This window comes from Urocampus carinirostris, chromosome 8 (assembly GCF_059441175.1).
Source record: "Urocampus carinirostris isolate Australia breed hairy pipefish chromosome 8, RoL_Ucar_1.0, whole genome shotgun sequence".
Classification (NCBI taxonomy): domain Eukaryota; kingdom Metazoa; phylum Chordata; class Actinopteri; order Syngnathiformes; family Syngnathidae; genus Urocampus; species Urocampus carinirostris.
The window spans coordinates 16,115,616-16,134,823 of record NC_142356.1 but is presented as its reverse complement, the minus strand read 5'-3'; the positions used below and the strand labels follow the sequence as shown (position 1 = coordinate 16,134,823).

Sequence of the window (19,208 nt, the reverse complement as noted above, 5' to 3'; positions counted from 1 at the left end):
TAGGTTTGTATCGGAGTTAATAAAACTGCACAGAAAAAAGATAGCCAACTTGCAATTTGGGATGGTCCGAGGGAGGGACGTGAGTAAAGAAACATTTACATAGTTTTTTTTTAACTAGATTAAGTCAAGTCATGTTTATTTGTACAGCCCTTAATCACAAGGAGTCTTAAAGGGATGCACAGACTATTATTACACCATCCCCTGATCTAAAACCTACTCGAGGGCAAGGAAAAAACTCAAAAACCTCAGCATGATGAAAATGAAGGAAGCTTATCAAATTAGTTTTGAAACAATCCCAATTTAAGCAAAATAATATAAAAGGTCCCCATTTTAAGCAATTCATTTGATATTTAGTTTTCAAGCATTACAGTAGTTGTACTTTTTTAAAAGCATTTTTCTAGCATTTCTGTAGTTGGAATTTTTTTTGAAATTTAGTAGTTTGTTTGTAGTGTTAGTCAGGGTTGGATAGGGTTACTTTAACTTGATTACTTTCAATTACTTTTGGATTACTCCAATACCAAATATGCTAATAAAACACAAAAGAAACTAAATATGAATAAAATTTTGACTCACAACACGTGGTAAACTTTCTCTCCTGGCTTTGATCTCTTTGATCTCCGGCAAAACTAACATAAAATGTGACAGAAACAAAATGAAAATAAATCCAAACAGCTTGCCAACATCATTTTTGCCGTTCCATGTATTCCGTTACTCTTTTATTAGCATATTTTGGTATTGGAGTAATCCAAAAATAATTGAAAGCAATAAAGTTAAAGTAACCCTACCCAACCCTGGTGTTACTTTAGTTTTATTTTATTTTTTACAATTTTTGCAGTTTTCCCGGTAGTCTTTCCATTGTAGTAAATTCTTAGTATTTCTGTAGTATTTTTTGTCGTCTTACAATATCTGTAGTAGATTTTTTTGTTGTATTTCTGTAGTAATTTTGTAGTATTTTTGTTTTTTTGTAGAAATACGCTATTATTATGTTTTTGTATTTTTGTACTATTTCTATTGTATTTTGTCGTATTTCTATTGTCAAATTTTGAGGCACATTTGTAGTATTTCTGTAGTTTTATTTTTGTTGTATTTTTGTCGTATTTCCATAATGGAATTTTTGCATTATCGCTCTAGTTTTATTTCTGCAACCAATCATAAGGGGGGGGCGCGGCCACCCCTGGCCACCCCTTGGTGGCGCCATTGCTCTCAAATGAGGTTAACCACCCGTCGTAAAACGAGGAGCATTACTTATATGCAATACCCCTTAATGTCCACTAGAGAGCACCATTGAAATATTTGTAAACAAATCTACACAAAATAAAAATACCCCCGCCTTAAACTACAGTTTGAATGATGAACACTGTACAATATAATCGACTGAAATAGCGTTTTTTTAAATTGAACTTCTACAAAACCTCCACCCTAGTTGGCGGACCAGCGTTAAATATGTATACTGATTTAAAAAACGAAAATTATAAATTTCATGGGCGTTCCATACGAATAACAAACCCGAAACATAAATCATTTTTATGAGCCCTAATCGTTGAACAATGCGAAGATGAGGTAAGACAGCATCGACAGCAGCATCCACCGCCAGTCCGCATTGCTGCTGCTCCTGGAGATTGATATCACTTTAAACCAATCGCAGCGGAGTATTACCCTCCCATGAGCCAATTGTATTGTTGCTTCGAATTAGGGGCGTCGATTATGGCCACCTACCCTTATGGGGCCCGCCAGGGTTCGGTTGAGCGGCGCGTGCCGGATGGTGGAGTACCACTGATGAGAGCGGGCATTAAAGAAGAAGCGACTCTTTTAGCTCGCATTGTACTTCCACGCGGATATCAATAAACTCCACAGGAGGATTCTTTCCACCAGCTACGCGTGGTATGTACTAAAATAAACCCCAGAATGTGTTTTCCCCTTTCTTTCATTGTGTTTTCTCCAACGCCTTGTCTTGGCTAGCAGCGGCGTGCGTAAACTCAAGCTAGCGGATTATTGTGCCTTGACTTTTCAATGATGGAGGACTTAATGCTAACCGGCGTCGCTATATCACAACAATGCGGCTTAGTTTAATCTTTCTGTCGACTTTGTTCCGCGCATTAATGGCGTTTTCTGGAAGAGTTTGAAACGGTGCAGTCATTGTCCGCCGAAGGGGTCGTTATATCCACACCCAGACGCCTCTTGAGCCGCCCACACCCAGGATGAGATTCGGTCACAAGTCCCACTGAAAAACAAAGTCATAATTATACTAAATTTTTAACTTCTTGACGTTTTAAAAGACGGGTTTGTGTTCATTCAATGGAGAAGAGTGAGATTTTTTTTGTTCGGTGCAATAACTTATTTGGTGACGTCGGCTCATCTATTTAAAGCTAGCTAGTTAGCAAGCTGCTAAATTAAGGAGAAAAAAAAAGGACCACCGCGAATAACGAATATCCGCGGAATTGACGCCTGTGAAAATTTGGAGCGAAAAATCATTTTTCTTTAAAGGGGCAGTGTGGTACAAATACTTTCATTCAGTAAAAAACACACATTGATTTGAATACTAAGTAAAAATACCTGAATCATGTTATTTTTTTGATAAAAATCATTAGTCGAGAAATTTGTATTTCTTTTGGAATTCCTACCTTAGGTCGCCGCCATGTTTGTCTTCCAACTTGCAACCACTCTGCTCTGGCACTGGGTTTTGTTCGTATTAGACAATACAGGGCCATCTAATTGTCACATTACACAGTGGGGCTTTAAAGGGACAGTGGGTAATATATAGTGCCTCCTAGTGGTACAAAAAACCCTTCATCCATTAAAAAAATTATTGAATGTTGGGCAAAAATATCTAGTGGTCAAATATTACACTTTGGGGACAGTGTGTATTATTTAGGGCCTCCTAGTGGTAAAAAAAAAACTTCACTTGGTTGAAATATGTTGGCCTGGAAAGGGATGGGTGCCACCAGGCTGTACTTGCCTAAGACAAACCATAGGAAATGGTGCCCCTACGATCCGTGTGGTTAAGGGATCTAACGAACCAACCAAGCAAAAATGCATAAACTATCTTATAGACTTGCTTTTTTTTAAGAAAAATTCCTTGTAGATTGAGAAATTCATTTTTATATTACATAACATGAGGCTCACAAAGAGGAAGTTGCCTTCTTGCTGCTACGGGTAAACAAAAACTTTGCGAGAGGCTGGGCAAAAAACTTCAGAAATCAAAACCATGCGAAGGGTTGGGCCAAAAATGAGAAGAAACTTTGTGTAGGTTAGTCATTTTAAGTCTCCGTAGTTTATATTCTTTCTTATTTATTTTGCAACTCGTTTTTGGTTGCATTACAGAATACAGTGACGTCTAGTAGTCAAGAACATAATTAGACAATGTCTCTTAAAGGTATGAAATTAAGTGTTTGCCTTTAGCAAGTCTGCAACCAGTAAGTATGCAAAACATCACTGATATTTTTCAAGAAATGCCTATAAGGATCAATAAAATATTAGACTTAATATTGCATATTTATTGCAGTTACAAGTCCTGTCATTTCCAATTCCAGATGTACCGATAACCCCTAAAAAAGGCTAAAAATGACACGAATACCAATAGCTGGTGCCTGTATTTGCTCGTGTCAAATTTTAACATTCAATAGTTTGACATTTTTGCAAAATTGTGAATTTGATGTGTGTTTATTTTCTTCTAGATATTTATAGCTGTTTTTTATGTTGTCCAAATCTTAAAAAGAGTAACTTGTAATATTTTTATTTTTAAAGCGGCAAAATGTTGAATAAGTAGTCTGACCTTAAAATTATACTTTTGTACAATAGTTACGTAAAGGTGGTGTCCGGCACTTAAAAATAATCTACCTGTTGAGGCCATCTTTTGACTGAAATCATCATTGCAGCCGTTGTGAAGTTGCTTTTATGGTATTATGGTGTCTCTCTTAGATGCACTTGAGTAAACTTTTCTATTTTCATCTTTTTGGGGGTTTGGGTGGGCATTTGGACTGTATAAGAAACGGTCCTTTTCTTACTTTCACCATTCTCATCCTAGAATACAAGTAAGCCATCAAGCACGCGTGTGAAATCGCCCCCCTATCCCCCCGCCTCCCTTAGCCTCTTGCTTTCCATGACTAAAACACAGATGATAAAAGATAAAAGCAGATGGGCGCGGTTAAATTTTCTTAATATAAAGGCTCTTTGAACTCCGCTCGGCATTGTTAACGGGATAGTGTGTAATATCTTATGCCTCCTAGTGAAACAGAAAACTTTCAGTAAAGACAACATTGATTTGAATACTAGGCAACAAATGCATGAACTATCATACCAATGTTAATTTTTATTAAAAGAAAAAAATAGGTGGAGAAATTTATATTTCTTTTTCATTGTGGAATCCATACCTAGTGATCGCCTCCATGTTTGTCTGGCATCTAGCTGTTACGCAGTGACCATTTGGCACTGGTTTTCCTTTGCATTAGATGGCATTGCCCTTTAGTGGTCAAATATTACATACTAGGGCTTCAACGTATACGTCATAGAAAAAATATTTAATTCTAACGTTTTTAAGTCAAGTCAAGTCATTTTTATATTTTTATATATATTTTAAGGACACCTCAAACTAGGCAGCCCACCTTTTAAATGTGGGAATTCAATCAATAATGCACAATCAATGACTACTGTGGCTGTTTTAAATGATTTATAAATATTATATACATTGCTATTGTTAGAACTTTTTTTAAGCATAATTCGATGTTGACTTAATTCATATTTTGATTTTTTTTTTTTTTTGCTTTGATTGGAGTAGCTCCCTTTCAGAATACTATAAAAGTAAAACTAACATTGCCTAGCAATAACAATTAAAAACAATACAAACAAATGCCATGATTTTACCAAACTGAATCTGACTCCTGATGTCACTCAGTAGCCCACCCACCTAAAAGGCAAACATAAACACACAGACCCTCGCAAAACCTAAGTGAATCATTTTTCCTAACCCCTTCTTCGTCGTGTTTTATATCTGTTTTTATCTCGGGGCATGGAGGTTAGCTTAAGGGGATGCAGTGACCCAGCGCAGCCACTCGTAACCCCCTCCCCTACAATTATTCTTCGACCTGACCCACATCTGTGTCTCACGGGTGCTTGCTGGCTTCAAGCACGGGACCTGCTTGAGGAGTCAACGTCTCCCTGAATTCGTCAGAAAAGTTTGTCCCACATGACGAGCGGCCTCACAGCCCGAGGAAGTTCTACTTAATCAAGCCAGTCACGCTGCATCATCTACTCTTGAGTTAACCTCTTAAACTTAACCATGACCATTTTTAATTGCAGGCAAAATCAGTTTGGAAACAATACATGAATTGGATTTGGAGCAACCCGAATGAATTGTTTAGATGCCTGGATAGAGACAAAAGGATAACCCGATTGCAAGAGGGCGAAACATGAGCTATGTCATTACGCAAGTAGATATATTCACATTTAACTTTTGTCAATGAATGAGGGAATTTAGTTTGTGTCGCTCACCAAAATCGACAAAGTATCGTTCTTCTTTCCCTTGTGCTCCAAAAGGGAGCTTATTTGCTCCGTCACATGTGCCTTCAAGATTTTCTCTTATGTGGCTAACCATAGGCATAGACTTACACTGTATATGGATAGGTACAATTGTGACATCAACACTATATGGATGAAACACCTGTGGATTTTTTGCGGTAGGGGCAAAAAATAATGGAAATTTCCCAGAGAAATACACATGACGCTCTTTTAGCAAATAAACCAGAGTTTGTGTGTATCATTCGCCAACTGTGCTCTGGGGCATTAAAATATCCCGGACTCTGCTATCGGCACATAAGATCAGATTTCATGAATGTGTATAAATGGATGAATAAATTTGAAATTGAAATGACTAATCCAACAATAGCAATCGGAAACCTCAGTTGGACTGAGACCTTAATCGTATTATTGTGCTCATTTACATGCTTTATATAATCAGTAAACTGGCAATATTCCGTTACCAATCGGATTATTGCCTGCATGTGAACGATATTTAAACAACTCAACACTTTGTAAATTAAATAAGTATAAATCATGATACTTAAAACTCCATTTTACGTTTAGGGAAGTAACAAAACATTTTCTAGAATTTCATTGTTAATTAATGTGTGTCAATCTTCTCATAATGTGAAACTTTTTAAAAATTAAACAAAAAATCACATTAAAAAACATCACTTCTAAAATAAATATCTGTCAACAATCCATCCATTATCTGCACTGCTTATCCAGAGTAGGGTCGCGGGGGTGTTGGAGCCCATCCCAGCTTTCTTTTTGGGGAGTGTACATGGGACACCCTGAACTGGTTGCCAGTTAGTTGCGGGGCACACAGACATACAACTCACTCTGTCATTTACATCTAAAGACAATTTGGACTGGTCAATTAACCTAACATTCATGTTTTTTGTAATCTTGGAGGAAACCAGACTGCCCGGTAAAAACCCACGCAAGCACGGGGAGAACATGCAAACTCCACACAGCAAGGCTGGTGGTTTGATTTGATCCCATGACCGCTGAACTGTGTGGCGGATGCGCTTACCACTCAGCTGCCATTCGACATCCATTAATAGCAAAATTGACACTAGGTCTGCAATTTGGTACACTTCAATTATTCATCATGCCATCCAATCTTTGCCAGTTTACACCCAGAAATAATCATAACATATTTCCGAGAAATCACCATGTCATCAGAATTTCCCTATTCTTTTCTATTGGGCCACAAATTGTAATGTTTTAAATCCAAATTGTCGTTAATTGACACATTAATCGCTTAATAAAATCAATATTGGCTGCAGCCCTGATCTCAACCGATTTTTACACTGCAGTAGAGATTTCCACGGCTGTTTTCAAACTGTTAAGTTAAAGTGCACGTGGGCTGCTTATGTTCAGGGAAGGCAATGAAAGGCTTTCAAGAGATGTGTAGGCATCAATCTCTCCACACGGACATAAATATGAGGGCGATTTTAAGGGTAACTGAAGCATTCCCTTTGTGTCGGGACTTAATTTGGAATATTTTATGGCACCTTCAGAATTGTGGACACTCGTTTAATCAGTGGAACAGGTATAATGTTGCACCAGCCAGTAATGTACACAACTTCTTTAAGTAATATTTGTTTGCTTCAAACGGCACAGTCAATCCCATTCCTTGATTTATCCTTTTATCTGCTACAGATAATGAAAAAGTGCATTTGACCAAATCTTGGAATTTCGATTCCCCCCTTAGGGCTGTTGATTTTTTAACACCATTAAACTTGTATAAGCCGCCGTACTTTGTGTCTGGGCTGCAGGTGGCCAAGCGAGCAGTGCTGCTTCTGGTAGCCGCCGGCAATGTCGAGGAGTGGACAGGAGGACCCGGAGCGGTATCTTTTTGTGGACCGGGCCGTGGTCTACAACCCGGCTTCGCAGGCCGACTGGACCGCCAAGAGACTGGTATGGATCCCGTCCGAGCGCCACGGATTCGAGGCGGCCGGCGTGCGCGAGGAGCGCGGCGACGAGGTGCTAGTAGAACTCGCGGAAAATGGGAAAAGGGTGTCGGTGAATAAGGACGACATCCAGAAGATGAACCCACCCAAATTCAGCAAGGTGGAGGACATGGCGGAGCTCACCTGCCTCAACGAAGCTTCCGTACTGCACAACCTCAAGGACCGCTATTACTCGGGCCTCATTTATGTGAGTTACCTTACTTCTTAAGGTGTACAGAGAAATCTCTATATATCCGATTTTTTCGCGTACCCACCAAAACTAAAGGGAAATCTTCTATTAAGGGGCCGGTCACACAGACATTTGCGGCTGAATCACGGCTAAAATTTTGCGTTGTTTTTTTTTTGCCCGTGGTTGCCCGGGATGGAAAATGCGCAAAATTGGCCAACCCGCTGTTCATCGGTGGTATGCCCGCAAAACAGACGCCGGCGACTGTTCCGCTTCCTCATCGCGTCATTTCTGCGTCATTTTCTCGTGTGGACCACGGGTATAAAAGCTCCCGAGCCGGTGTTGTGCCCAAATCCGACTCCTACGCAACACCCCGATCTTTTTGACTTTTTCATCCGCGTTAACAAACGCATTTTGTAGAATACGATCGCACTTTATTGTTTAAATAAACGCGTTATATAGACTAGGATCTCCCAATTGTTATAATTAGCTCACTTTATAGTTTTAATAAGCGTTTTATATAGAATACGATCGCTTTCGTTGGAAGCGCAGCAGAATGCGCGTTCACGCGAGGGGGGGAGGATTTACCGTTCGATTACGTTCACAACAAAAACAAAGACGGAATGGTTTAAGTTGTATTACATTTCCAACAAATGCAAGACGAAGTGGTTTTGGTTATATGTTCGCCATTACATTCCCTAAAAGTGAGATAAAACGAGGTAAAAGTGGTTGTAGTAGCGAGGGGATGCAAATCTCGGCACCGGGCTGTAGAAATCATAACCGCACAAGACACAGTCCCGTGAAGATCAAGATTTCAAGCTATGGCATCATTTTTATTTTATTATCTTGAAAAGAAATGTCAAGAAATAAAAATGGATTAAGACGAGGTCACTACGCTGACGGGGATCCATGTTCACCCCCTTGACGTCTCGAGCACAACTGACGTGTGCTCGGCATTCGCGCTGTTTATACGCGGAGAAAGGCGTTTGACCGTCACACGCGTAACACGCTAATTTCACGTAATAACACCGCGATACAGGCGCAGAACATGCTATTACCATGCTCCACCCACGATTACCCGCTGAAATTTCCCGTCCTACCCATGTGTAACCACGCCCTGGCCGCGGCCAGAGCACGTCGTTCCGCGTCATTTCCGCGTCATTACCTCGTGTTGACCACGTGTGCGGCACGCGGTTTAACACGTGCTCAAACTTTTGAGCAGCTCAAAAGTTTTGAGCGCGGCCAACCACGTGAAAATTTCCGACCGCGAGTAAAGCACTGCTCTATCTCGTCTATATTGCGGTCTCAAAATGTCCAACAGCGCCCATCAGCATCTGCTTCACGGCCAGAAATCTCTGGCCGTGGTTCAGCCTCAATACGCTCGTGAAAGGCTGTGTACCCGCGCTCTGAAGAATTGAGCAGCGCAAAACATTTTCGCGCTGCCACCCGCGCGCGAATTTCCGACCTCGTGTTAAGCACCGCTGTATCTCGTCTGAATGGCGATCTCAATGCGTCCAATAGCGTCCGCCTCAAAGGCAGAAATTTCTGGCCGTGATTCAGCCGCAAATGTCTGTGTGACCGGCCCCTAAGACATGTAATCACAATGTAAAATCACAAAAACGTATTTGACTAAGGTTGCACCTTTCCAAATATGTCTAAGTCCAGGTTCTTGATTTTATGTACGGTATTAAGAAATATTTATATTTTTTTGAATAACACAAGTTTATGAGGCTTTGGCCAGACCAAATAAACCCTGGTTGTCCAGCAATCTTGTTAGGTATGGAAAACACTGTAGTGTATAAATCTCACACTACAAAACACAATAAATTATCAGCTTAATGATTTAGTTCTGGTCTGTAGGATACAGGAGAACATTTACAGAAGCTTTAAGTGTGTTTTTGCTATCTCCTGAAGATGGCAAATCTCCAAGACGACCCACAATCCATCCATATAACAACACCCACTCTCTTTACTTGATAAATAACAATCTCTGCTGAATCACTCCCTCCTTCCTCACTCTGTTTATCTTAGATTTATTTCAGAAGCCTAATGCTGAAGCTCACATTGGAGAGTTTTACTTCTCCCAAAGCCACAAAAACCTGATCAAATGCAACATAGGAGTCCCATTGTCAGGTTTCCATTTCATTGGGTCTAACATGGTCATGTCCTACTTTAGCTGCTGCCTTTTGCCTCTTGAGATTATGATCCATTTAGTGACATGCATGCCTGAAATAGTTAGGACTCTGAGCCAGTGGGACACCTGCAAGATTAACGGTATGAGATGGTATTGTACTTGAGCTGACATTCAAAATGACATTAAGTTTTGTGTGAGCAAAGATTTGGTTAGACTTCTGTTTACTTGTCCATAAAACTAAGGGATTGCATGTCAACCATCCCTTTATTGGAAGAGAAAAGGACTCCAGATGTTCAATGTCAACCTGTGGGACAATTTATTGTTGGAAAATTGGGTACCGAAAATTTTAAAGAAGAGAGCAGAAAATGCACTTCGCACATGAAAAGTATGCATGACGTAAAGTAGTGCACATGTTTTTTTGTTTTTTTTTTGAGTGTTTCGACAGTTCAAAACAGCCTGTGTTGAAAAGGTTATGGTCTCACTAGAGCATAGAGCTTTATCGAGATTTATGAAGATGCTCTTGATTTTGACCTATTCGCTTTAGTAAAAATGGATTACTGCAAAACATTCCCTTCTCAAATATTCTTTTTTCCCTAATCGGGTCTTGCATTGACTCATTTACTGCCAGCCCAGCAATAATGGATCTCTGATGGTTATAGCCTGTGTTGGCGTTGAATGAGTTGAGCCTTGCGAGGAATCGTTTGAACGTCTTCTTTTTTTAGCAGAAGTCCCAGGATATTTAGCTAAGAGTCGGTTGATGCCATGGTGATGCATTATTAAACATAAAGCGACATAGTTTATATTATTGCAGTAGTTGTCATTAGCTGTGCACACTATCAAACATAAGTGAGCTCTGTTCTTGGAGAGATTGTATCGATTATTTGGATACAATATATTCGGATATAAATGGTTCATTAGCAGAATTCGTTATTCTGTTTTATTGAGTTTTTTTCTTAATGGCACTCCTATTCGTTCAGCTTTACCATCAAAGTTGTTTGGGGCTTATTTGCTTTTTTGTGACCAATGATGTCCAAGCAAAGATTGCGAAAAGTTTTTTAATTGCACATTAATAACATCTTGTTTCTTTCATTGTTTAAATAGCCAATCACCTGGAGCATAGAAACCCCAAAAGCATGCAGTAGATGTGAGGACAGAGTTAGCCACCCCTGGGGAAGGCCTACTATTTGAGACGAAGTACGCTGTTATCTGTCCTGCATGTCTTTAATATTCATCAAATTTGAATGAACAACACAACAGAAACGGCCTGCTGAAAAAACTCAATCTGAGCCCGTTGCTTAATAATGTTTGATTCCCAGATTTGCACATTCCCTGGGTGCTGAAGGCCTAATATACTGTCAGAATTGCCTTTTACCAAAGTTTCTCCAAACCAAGAGGGGTTAAGATTTCCAATGTGCCCAAATGGTCTCGAAGCTGGTAAACCTTTTTTGGCATACAGTGATCCCTTGTTTTTTTGCGTTTAATGGGGCCAGAACCACCCACAAAAAGTTAAAATCTGGAGTATGAAAGATCCTTTGATCTGAATCGGCATCAGGGATCTTAAGGCCCGGTCACACAGCCTTTTGCGTCTGTATCGCGGGTAAAAATTTTTTTTTTTTTTTTTTTTTTTCCGTGGTTGCCCGCGGTAGAAAATGTGCAAAATTGGCCGGCGACTGTTCCGCGTCCTTCCGGCGACTGTTCCGCGTTCTTATCGCTGGTAACCGCGGCTGCATCGCTGTGCCGCCCGCGGTTACCCGTGGTCTGAGGTTTTGAGCAGCGCAAAACTTTTTCGCGTGGCCAACCGCGTGTGAATTTCTTACTGCGTGTAAAGCACGGCTGTATCTCGTCTGTATCGCGATCTCAAAAGCTTCCAACAGCGTCTGCTTCACGGGCAGAAATTTCTGGCCGTGGTTCAGCCTCGATACGCCCGTGAAAGGCTGTGTGACCGGGCCTTTAAGTCAAGGGGTGCCAGCCAATTGGCTTGACTCTTGGCTGCCGGAAAAAGTCCTAGGTGGTGTGGGAAGCATTTTTTGGATTCTTTTATTTCTAAATTGAATTTTTTTCCCCGGGAAGAAGTGAACCATCGAGAACCGAAGCGTGAAGTAGCTAGGGGGTCTCTGTAGTTTCAATTTTCAAAAAAGGAAAGAAAAGACTTGCGCTTCTCTGGCTGGTCTCCAGTCAGGGCTGCCTGTTTAGGCGCCCCACCTCTTGCCCTCAAGGGCCTGCTAATCTCACAAATACCTCCTGGTGTCCACTCTCAAGGGCAGCCAGCTGAGTCATTCCTGTTTACCCACTGCCTGTGGCCCACGCTGGGGCGGTAGTAGTGATCCGTCTGTCTAGAACTGAGCCAACTGTAGGGGGTCCTTATCGGGGTAACCTTGGCACACAATATGTAGTAGAAGTTTAGTCCATTCCAGCTAATGTAAGGATGTTCATATTGAACAGTTAATTTTACAAATGTTCCAAATGATGTACAGTATTTTCCAGATTATTCAGCGCACCCAAAACCCCCAAATTGGCCATAAATTTGAATGTGTGCCTTTATATACGAATGAAATTGGAAATGCATTAGCATATTTGTGCAACTATTTATCAGTCGATACATTTTATTTTTGACCACAACTGCGTGACAATGGGGACTGAACTGGATAGTAATGGTAAGAACACCAAATTTTTACCATCAGGCTGCCATAGACATGGATGATTGTTTACAATTGCTCAACATTGGATTCAATTAGAATCGGATACGAATCGCGGCGGGGGGAGCTCTAAATCCTATCCACTAGACCTGTATGGGATACCGATGACACATGAAAAGGCATTAGGTCTAATCTCATTATCACACTATTTAAAGTGATGGTACTTGTTTAGTGAAATGTGAAAACGAAAAGTGATTAAATATCAGTATACAATTTGGTTTAACTTTTTCTCAGCTCCAACCAAGCATGGTAAGTTACAAACACTTTTGAATATGTGCAGCCATGCATTTATTTATATATTACCGGACAACTGAATTACGTACCACAATTCAGTTTTCTTTATTCGGTTCAGAATCTCGTGCGCTTCGTAATGACTTTGTGAGGTGGCGAGAAGTTACTGTATTTCAGTGGTCCACAACATTTTTTGTACCACAGATCGGTTTAATATCTGACGATGTTCTCGTAGTCCGGCCCAAAAATAACATCAACAATTTGGTACTGTGACTAAAAATTTTGTGCTATTGGGATGAAACCTACTCATTTTTCATGTTTAGCCTGTATACTTTAGTGCTTAAATGGATAAGATCTGACGCGCTGCCGGGAGCTGGTTTTGTTTCCCATCGCATCCAATGTCCTGCAATTCAGATCAGTGATATATTCCAACTGATCAATCAATGCACAAATAATGACCTTTTTTATTTATTATGCAACCCTAAACCTTACTGTCGTTGTAATTCCATGCGCCTTTTATATGCGGTAGCCTGTATTTTTTTTTTTGACTGGAGTGCAAAGACCAAGGGGAGGAACACTACTGGCACAGGTTGTATGAGGCACCTCAAGGTTGTGTTCCTTCGCTTCAGGAACGGTGGGCAGCCCAGACGTGCTGCCTAGCCGCCTCCAGCTCCCCCTAAAAGACACATTTTTGTTTGAATAAATATGAACAACAAACATAGGCAAACCAACAATACCAATGAGTGAAGTTCCGATTACAATCTGTCTTGAATTTTACAGTTATTCTTTGTTTGTAAATAAATCAAATAATACAGCATACCACATCTATGGAGAAAAGGACTATATTTATGGGTAGTTTCTTACAAGCTGGCATGCTTAATTTTTTATTCAGCATCTCTGAACTCATGAATTTGATTGAGTGCATATTGTGAAGTACGGAAGTAGAAGAGCTTGCTTGAAGCGAGGCCTTTGATCCCAGTCATTGATAGGTGTTTGAAATAGCCTTAATCTCACCATTGTCTACTACGCAGTGTCATGGTCTCTTGATTTAATGGAGTGTATTAGGGATTAACCCTGCTACGGCTGATCTGTCTGCAGTTGCATGTCTGCTTACATTATGTAGCCATTGTAGTTGGGATTACTACATTCGGTTACTGGATTAGTTGCATTTTAATGCATATGAGAAGGAGAATTGACAAACACAACTTGTCACAATGTGTTAAAAAAAACTACAGGAAGTACTAAATGCCATGGTTTAATTAATTATTGTGCCGTCAATCCATGTTTTTCTAAAAGAAAAAGCAAATAATCACAGAAATAATCATGTCCACTGGTTTTGCATTTAGAGTGACTATCCCCCTTTTTTCTCTTATAATAGACATACTCTGGCCTCTTCTGCGTTGTTATAAATCCCTACAAAAACCTGCCAATATACTCCGAGAACATCGTGGAAATGTACCGGGGCAAAAAGAGGCACGAGATGCCCCCTCACATCTACGCCATCTCAGAATCTGCTTACAGATGCATGCTGCAAGGTAAGATGGCTGCCGTCGAATTCTATCACAAACTACTGTCTTATTGTATTAAAGATTAGTTCTAGTTTTAAACAAATACTCCATCTTTGGGGTTTGATAGCCTTGTGCTGGAATTGATCCCCACTTTAGATTATGTCAGATTAATTTTAATTAAATGAGGTTATTGGTTTTTATGAAGAGCTGAGTGGCTTAGCCTTAAGACTGAATTGCTTCCCATTATAAATAATTGTCAACTGTCTTTTTCACTCCTAAATAGCTAGAATCCGTTGTGTCTTAACTATATAGTCTTTGCATACACATTATCATGTCTAGCTGTGCTTTTGAAAATATAGAAGGAAAGGACCTTGCAGCTAGACCCCAGGCTACTTGTTCTGTTCATTAGTTTAAATATTTGTCTTTTATGGTGACTGTAACCGTCTTAAACTAGCTTTAAACTTGTGACTGAACTCCTTTGCATTGAATTGCAATTTCAAGCGTACTTGTAGTTGGCAAACGTTCCGATTCTCTGAGTGAACAGTGACCGACTGGGCTCAGACCATCAAACACACAGAGGGTGACCCCATTGTGCCCAACAATAAGGCTTTTATGTTACAATGTTCGCCTGTGAGTGATGCTGGTGACAAACTGGACAGCTCTGTCACTCTTTTGAGGCGCCACAGTCTGTCAAAACAAAACGGCATAATCTATTTTTGTACTCCCTTGTCTGTTCCTGAGTAGCAGAAATCAGTAGTATAAATAATGATTTCATTTTACTGGTTTACCGTCACATTTGAATTTTCGATTAGTGTCTCGTGTCATAATTGCAAAGAGGAAGTGGAGAAGCACACAAACGCAACACAATTATAATTAATTTCTTATTGTGCCGTGAAAAAGAGGTTTGTAGGTTGGAGATTAGTGGATGCCAGCTGTTCTGTGTAGTGGCCATGAGCATCTCAAAAACCTGATTATTATTAGCGATTACCCAGTTTGATAGTAAAACATACGTGTGTCTATAAAGATGGTCAGGAAAGCTATTAAAAGCTGGACCGTGAACAACATACTTAGATTCCTTTGAGTCAAGTGTATAGTTTGCTTGACATGTTCCTATTTTGGATTATAAAATATACTTGTATAATTCTTAAAATGGAAAAATTCTGTTTCAGTTGATTCTGCAGCATTTCTCTAATTGTATTTATTCATATGATTGTGTTTATATTACATCGTAAATCCTTTTATGGTAGCACATGACTTCATCCTGTTGTTGATCAGGCATCTGTTAATTAATTGATCCGTCAGAGAGCGCTAAGCCATGCCCACCATAGTTGCGGTATCTATATATTACACGTGGAGCAAATAAGGAGGCCGAAAAAAAAGCGAGCAACTCTTTTGTCGCTATTACTGATAGCATAGCTGTATTATTTCTTCTTTATTATCCAAACCTATCTCAAAAGACATTAGAAATGAGTCTCAATTATTTTATACAGATATATACATATTATAGGGCAGCAGGGCGGCGCAGTGGTTAGCGCGTGTGCGGCACAGTTCTGAGGTGATGAGTTCGAACCCCTTGTGTGGAGTTTGCATGTTCTCCTCGTGCTTGCGTGGGTTTCTTCCAGTTTCCTCCCACATTCCAAAAACATGCATGTCAGGTTAATTGGCCGGTCTGAATTGGCCCTAAGTGTGTATGAGCGAGCAAAATTTCTGTCCCTGTGTGCCCTGCGACTGACTGGCATCCTGTTCAGGCTGTCCCCTGCCCACTGCCCGAAGATAGTTGAGATGGGCTCCAGCACCCCCGCGCCCCTACTGAGGATAAGCGGTGCAGATAATAAATGAATGAATACATATTATATACATATATATATATATATATATATATATATATACACCATAAATTCCGGACTATAAGCCGCTACTTTTTTCCCAAACCTTCAACCCTGCGGCTGATTCAGTGATGCAGCCAATTTATGTAATTTTTCTAACAGCCGCCAGCGGCGCTCGAGTTCAAGGCACATGACGCAGCTTACAAGCCAAGCGCAATCGAGCAGTCCGATAAAGAAGGAAACAGAGCTACTGCACGCAAACTTTACCTTGCGAGTGTGTTGCCAGCGTGTTTTTGAATAAGGGTGCGTGGGACGACGACTATGTGACAAAGTCTCTTTCCCATAATAAGGAAGGATCATTTTCCGTTCATTTTACCGGCTGTGGTTTTTGAACTGTGTACTTTAAGTTCAGTTAAAATCGCGGGACTCAAAGTAGAGTTTGGGTTCATTTGTGATTGTGTTACATGTTCCAATGTGGGCGCATGCGGCTTATATGCAGGTGCGGCTTGTGTATGTACAAAAGCGATTATCCTCTTAAAATGTGGTGGGTGCGGCTTATAATCAGGTGCGCTCTTTAGTCCGGAATGTACGGTATATATAATGTCCTTACAATGTTATTAGCGTCTTTGGACAACTTGATGCCATAAATATAACTTTTTATATAATATTTGATACCTTTTTTACTGACTTGTGGGATATGTTTGTCTAATAAGGAAGACATGATATGGCTATGCTAACAGGAATAGCGACTAAATAGTCGCCTACTGTTGTTTTATCTGCCCTATTGGCTCCGTGTATGATACATGAATACTATAAGTATGATGAGCGTGGCTTAGCGCTCTCTGTCGGAGTGCTTTGATTAACAAATTGATGGGGTGCAACGATACAAATCGTGCACACGTAAAGACTGGTTAACTTAATAAGATCAGTGCCCCTTTTTTCTTCTTGATAAATATCACTGTGAGTCACTACGGAGTCTTAAGAGTGCTTTTCGAATGTTAAAATGAAATTTAAAAGAGTTATGACAGCACTTGTCCGCGAGCAGTGATTGCAAGTTGTCATTCTAGGATTTCATGATGGGGCAGTGAACTCTTTGGTTGATGCGTAAATTAATCAAGCCCCATCTTGGATGGTGATCGTGTATCAAACCAGAGCCTTACTATCAATTTCAAGATACGCTTTTTCTCAAAAGTCAAATGTAGTATCTACACTAACAGAAGTTGCTAATCAGGGGCAAATTTTCTTCAAAAAACTGAGGAGTGTATGTTTTAATTTACCCGGCAAAGATTATCCGTTGAACTGTTTTTTAATGTTCATGATAAAATTATACACGAAAGCAGGGGTCTTAAAGAACCCTGAGGCATTTGGAGCAGTGGGAACCCAAGTATGTAATGTGCTCCCAATCCGTTAATATATATATATATATATATATATTAATTTTTTATTTATTTATTTTTATTTTATTTTTTTTCTCATCTCCAGTTAATTTTTGGCTGCCTTGGTGCCTGTGAAAAGTGATTAGTTATGAGACATTTGAATTAATGTGTTTTCAGATTGCATGAACACCTTGTCGGTTAAAATTTAAATTGTACTAGAGAAGTTCACCATGCCGTATCCTCCTATCAGATCCCATGGCTGTACTCTCAAAAATGTTCCACTTTGGAAAGCAAATACCGAGGATATTAACCGCTTATGTTTTCATTTGTAAAACTGTGGTTGACACACATTTTATTACACTCCACTGACACCAGTGCTCCTTGTCATTTTGCCTTTGACATGAAATATTTTAATCGATTCCCCACTCTTACTTTTGCACACCGTTGACATATATGTCATTATGAATGCTCTAGTCGCTTTTTCCAGTTGGTTTTCTGATTTGTGGAAAATGTGGTTCTGTTTTATATAATTGTGATTAAGAAACATTTTCCTCTGTTACCTTTTCCATTTAAATCATTTTTACCTTTTTGTTGTTGTGGCGTTGGATCTTATTGGGTAAGACTCAATAATTTAGCCTCGGCACAATTGCTTACAGTAATCTGCAGCCCAGAAACTTGAATGTATTGAGAAATATTGTGGGTGTGTTTCCCTCCCTGAAGATAGCAAAATTGTCTGTGTCCTTGATGTATAATGGCAGTGGAAAGGTTAGCATGTGGTATTGAAGAGACAAGATCATCTCTTTCCACTGTGTCTGCATTGAGACTGATAAACCAAAACTGTCTGAGGGGAATTAGTGTGGTACCTCAGATACTAACATACAGTAGGAAAAGATAGTTGTTGAAATTTTATGGTATGGGCTTTCTCATTGTTGTGTTAGGCATAGACTTTATTCTTTAAAAAATCCAAGTGTGTTAGTTATTAGTTATAGTAAATAACTTCAATCCTATTCCTACTTGCAAACCTGGTCTCTATTGATGTTTAAAATTGGATATGAAGTAAAAGGCCAAAGACTGAAAGGTATATGTGTGGCCACACCGCCTTGTCATAGAGTTTAACTGCAGGAAGTTCAGTCAATGCCAGGAAATCTAGGTTTCCCCTGATGATTCTTCCAGCTGTGTCCTCATTCTAATACCTTTCCACATAGTCAGCAATTCACCTCAAGCTGTCAGTGCTTCAACAATGCAATAATGTGTTGGCAAATATGTATGCGACAGTTGAGCAAAGTCTTTTTCAAAAAGTGCCGATTTAATATCGCTGGATGCTAGCCAAGGAAATAGAATCCCCCTACTCTCTTGATTCCAACAATCTGTTATTATTTTAAGCCAATATCTTATTCCTTTACTGACTCACACCATCTCATTGAGCATTATAAAGTATGTGCAATTCATGATTTTTGGACATAAGGGAACCAAAATATATGGACAGCACTGACATGTACATTTACACACCAACATTTATGTGTGTAGAAAGGGTTTTATAACAGTTTCCAAGTAAGTTTTTAAGTCTTGATGCTGTCAGTCAGATTGTGTAAGCATGGAATAACTTATTTTACTTTATAACTTTATTTATTTACACGTGTTTCTTTCTCCTTTTTGTTCCCCACAGATCGAGAGGACCAGTCCATTCTGTGCACGTGAGTCAACAATATTAGTTTTCAATATTTTAAAGAATTTCTGTTGCTGAATCAAACTGCAACAATTGCACATATAAGGATCCT

General features: G+C 39.7%; 1 protein-coding gene across 1 annotated transcript in view; it reads left to right on the top strand.

The window, feature by feature from the left end:
- The first annotated feature begins 1,761 nt into the window (after positions 1-1,761).
- Positions 1,762-19,208, top strand: part of LOC148360832 (myosin-10-like) — a 51,389-nt gene continuing 33,942 nt past the window's right edge. The window contains exons 1-4 of the mRNA XM_088341746.1: positions 1,762-1,881; positions 7,299-7,680; positions 14,099-14,255; positions 19,097-19,124. Of these exons, the coding sequence (XP_088197872.1) occupies positions 7,339-7,680; positions 14,099-14,255; positions 19,097-19,124 (527 nt within the window). The 5' untranslated portion in view covers positions 1,762-1,881; positions 7,299-7,338. The remainder of the gene's footprint in view (positions 1,882-7,298; positions 7,681-14,098; positions 14,256-19,096; positions 19,125-19,208) is intronic.